This window comes from Theobroma umbraticum, unplaced genomic scaffold (assembly GCF_002168275.2).
Source record: "Theobroma umbraticum cultivar Fairchild unplaced genomic scaffold, ASM216827v3 scaffold_30.0, whole genome shotgun sequence".
In the NCBI taxonomy this organism is placed as follows: Eukaryota; Viridiplantae; Streptophyta; class Magnoliopsida; order Malvales; family Malvaceae; genus Theobroma; species Theobroma umbraticum.
Window position 1 is genome coordinate 2,150,293 of NW_018397254.1, and position 4,021 is coordinate 2,154,313.

At 36.9% G+C, this 4,021-nt stretch overlaps 1 protein-coding gene and 1 pseudogene across 2 annotated transcripts in view; both read left to right on the plus strand.

The window, feature by feature from the left end:
• Positions 1-1,958, plus strand: part of LOC110409698 (remorin-like) — a 2,737-nt pseudogene extending 779 nt beyond the window's left edge. Inside the window, exons 2-5 of the transcript XR_016352244.1 lie at positions 748-789; positions 878-965; positions 1,336-1,419; positions 1,550-1,958. The product of XR_016352244.1 is annotated as a remorin-like (transcript). The remainder of the gene's footprint in view (positions 1-747; positions 790-877; positions 966-1,335; positions 1,420-1,549) is intronic.
• A 775-nt stretch (positions 1,959-2,733) lies between these two features.
• LOC149527696 (LIM domain-containing protein PLIM2b-like) lies at positions 2,734-4,021 on the plus strand (the record flags this gene model as incomplete). The annotated part of the gene is made up of 5 exons (XM_089784443.1): positions 2,734-3,014; positions 3,212-3,308; positions 3,419-3,447; positions 3,553-3,642; positions 3,881-4,021. Coding segments are annotated over exons 1-5 (492 nt in total), but the record flags the coding sequence as incomplete, so codon positions are not given.

Consider the following 4,021-nt stretch of genomic DNA (forward strand, 5'->3'; position numbering starts at 1 on the left):
CTTTGGAATCTGCTTTTACCTTTATGGAAAGCTGGGTTCAAAAGATCAAAGTTATTGCTGTTAGTTTTCATTTAAAGGAAAAGTAGAATTGGGAAACAGATCAAGCCCTTGATCTTATGCAGACTAATATTCAAGTTAGGATGCTCTTGTTCAGTTCTTCTGTGGGCCTTCTGCCATTAAAACTTCCTTTTTGTGTTCTTACTCCTTAATACTTAACACAAAATAGAAGAATCTTTTAGTTATACTACATACATACCCCAGTGGCTCAATAGATTTGCTCTGATGAAAGGAATGCCGCCCTTTGGCCTTCTTGACCTTTGCTTTGCTTATTCGGTTACTTGCATGTATAGGGGAACTTTCTTTATGATAATAGGATATTCGAACATACTTTTGCAAGATCCTTGGATATCACAACCAAGGTTTTTAATTTTACTCTTAATTTAATCAAACTATTTCTCTGTTGAGTTCCTTCTTTCTGTGCCAAGGGACTGCATCTGCCAAAGCATGTTAATTTGATGCCAGGCGAACCTGGTCACAACGTTCCATGGGTTGCATGTTGTGGCAAATTGCTTGTAGCTAATAATATATTTCATTTCCAAGATACAGAATCCATAATGTTCATTGAAATGTTGATTGATCTAACAAGTCAGATTGGAATGTGAAACTTTCAGCCAATCAGTTTAAATGATGTACAGGCTGCCCTATGATATAACATTATCTGACCTCTTTACATGTTGAAAATGGCAGAAGTTGCAGCGGTAGCTACAGAGAAAAGTCCAAACACTAGAGGTATATGCCTCATTTATTTGAAAGCATCTGTCCTTGGAAATGGTGCATTTATTTGGAAAATAATTGACTTATCTGATCATTATTTCAGATTCTGTGCTTGCACGGGTTGAAACAGAAAAAAGACTAGCTTTAGTTAAAGCATGGGAGGAAAATGAAAAGGCAAAAGTAGAGAACAAGTAAGAGGCCATCTGTGAACTTATATAGCGCCTTGTTTTTCAGTTCTGCCATTCTGCAAAATATCTAAAGGGAATAGAAAAAATGATTACATAAAACAATCTGGCTAACTCTAATCCAAACATATCATCCTACCTTAGGTATACAAGGTGGAAAAAGAATCTCATTAAGTTATGATTTATGCAATATAAGTTCTTAGCCATGTCCAATTCACATTATCCCCTTTACAAGGAGAAGAAAGTATTTTCTGTACTTCTATTATCCGGAGTGAAATATCTGTTATTTGGTTTCATAATGCTTTAAATACCCTTTTCTGGTATGAAACCTCATACTTGATTTAAGCAACTTAACATAATGCAAATGTCAAATCAGGGCACATAAGAAGATATCTGCTATTGGTTCATGGGAAAATACCAAGAAAGCTGTTGTAGAAGCACAGCTAAAGAAGTATTGACGGTAACCTTCTGCTACCAGATCAGCCCTAGTTTAAGATTACAGGCATTGAACTCCTAATTAAGCACAACTAGCTTGGATTAGAACAAGTTTTAGAGATTTGTGTGCTTTGACGTAGGTCTTGTTTTGATAGGAGCAACTGAAAGAAGAAGGCTGAGTATGCTGAGAAAATGAAAACAAAGTGGCTGAATCACCAGGAGCAGAAGAAAAAAGAGCAATGATAGAAGCCAAGCGAGGGGAAGATTTTCTCAAGATAGAGGAGACAGCGGTGAAATTTCGTGCAACTGGATATACACCGAAGAAATTTCTTGGATGTTTCAGCAGTTAACGTCCTTTATTGATATTCAAAAGAGAGATAATTGCTTTTCTTTTTTCTTGGCATTTTTTGTTCTTTTCCTCTCCTTCTGTTGGTTTGTACTGGACATTTTAATATCAGTGTACGTCAAAGTATCTGTGTGTAGATATGTGAGATACATTCCTTCTATCTTTATAAATCTAGTTGTAATTTGTAGAAATATATGGCTTGTACTTATGTTCTACTATGAGCTTTTCCATTCCTTTTCTCCCGAGGCTTTCTTTATCTTGTCATTTGTTCTCCCTAAAACTCTACTGTATAGTGATATGTTGATGCATCTGGCCAATTTTTGTAAGCCAGGCTGTTAACAGAGCTTTAAGACTGACCAGTGAAGCTGCTCTGTCTTCTTTTGTATGATAGCATGTTCAGTCATGAAATGATTCTACCCTTGCCAAATAAAAATAAGAAAAAACCTCTACTGTATTTTCATGTATGGAAAGGAACTTCAGCTCCCACGTTCAGTTTGAACTTTGCTTGCTTACTTATTTGCTCCATGAAAAGCAGTTACAAAATCGTTCTCTTAATTTTCATTTAATGATACAATTAACCTGCTTAATCCACAATTATATTTTTTCCTCCACTCATTCAAGAGACAAACAACTATTGGAAAATCTCACCCCTGGCACCTTGACTGGCGCTATAATTGATGGTATACAATCTTTATTTAGATATAATAAGTATAAATTGTAAAGCCAGGATCATCTGTGCTCAGGTTGTAAACTAATCTTTCATATCTGGATCTTCCTTGAAAAACATGGTCAGCAAAAACCTTGCATCTCTGTCCTTCCATGGAACATGACCCTATTCTTAGACGTTAGAGCACGGAGTTTTATACATGCCACAGAGTTGAGGATGGACCTTTCATTGCGTACCCTTAATAAGCGTTGATTCATATCCTCCACTTGTTTTGTCTATTACATTTTTGACCCTTACTCTGCCTTTTAACATTCGCGAAACAAAGGTGTGAAAGGCAATAGGCAAATTTCTGAGTTGGTTTTCTATCTCATACCTTCTGAGATAGAGATCAGAAACTCGGTTTTGTCTTTCACTGAACTATCTTCTCTAACCCAACTTTTATTTTGGCTGTTGGACTAATAACACGAGGAAAATGGCATTCAGTGGGACAACTGAGAAATGCAAGGCTTGTGATAAGACTGTTCACTTTATCGATTTATTATCAGCTGATGGAGTTTCTTATCATAAGACCTGTTTCAAATGCAGTCACTGCAACGGACTTCTGGTGGTATGTATGATAAGCCCTTTGCAAGAATTTTAAAATTTCATACAATTTCTAATATGACAGTCAAAGCTTGATGGAACTGAAATCAGATATATGAAAAGGTTAACCATAAATATCTGGGTGAAGGGTGTTTGCTTTTCTTTGAATTATAAGGCATTGGAGCTTGATGAATCAATGTCTTGCGGCAATTTGTTTTACAGATGAGCAGCTATTGCTCAATGGAAGGAGTCCTATATTGCAAGCCTCATTTTGAACAACTCTTCAAGGAGACCGGCAGTTACACAAAGAAATTCCAATGTGAGATTCCTTTCGTTTCCAAACCAGTTCTCTCCACCTGATCGAGCATCATTAGTTTTGTCCATTTTTCATTTTGACTAACAGGTTTTGCTTCTTTGGTGGTTTTTCAGCTGGGAAATCCGATAAGCCAAATGGCCTGGTACACAAATTCTTTCCCACCATTGCTTTAAAGTTGATTTTATTTGCCCTGTAGATGCCAGGGTCATTTTGATATAATTTAATGTTCATTTCATTCTACTGGCAGGCAAGGGCTCCTAGCAGACTGGCATCCTTCTTCTCTGGCACACAAGATAAATGCGGAGTCTGTAACAAAACCGCATACCCATTAGAGAAGGTCTGCTATTAGATTCTTGCTCTTTCTATTCCTCATTTTGACTCTAGATAATCTTATTTACCCCCCGAAAAATAAAAAGGAAAGGCTCCAGGTAACCTTTATTCTTAATTCTTCTCCTGAAAGCTTGAACATGCTAGCCTTTCACTGATTGAAAGAATCAGAAATGGATTGTGTATATTAATAATCTGACAAAATTGAGAATGAAGAAACTGATTGTTTTCAGCAAAAATAATAACAGGTGACCGTGGAGGGAGAAAACTACCATAAATCCTGCTTCAGGTGTTCTCATGGGGGTTGCTTTCTCAACCCATCGTCCTATGCTGCATTGGATGGTATTCTCTACTGCAAGCACCACTTTGCTCAGTTGTTCAAGGAGAAG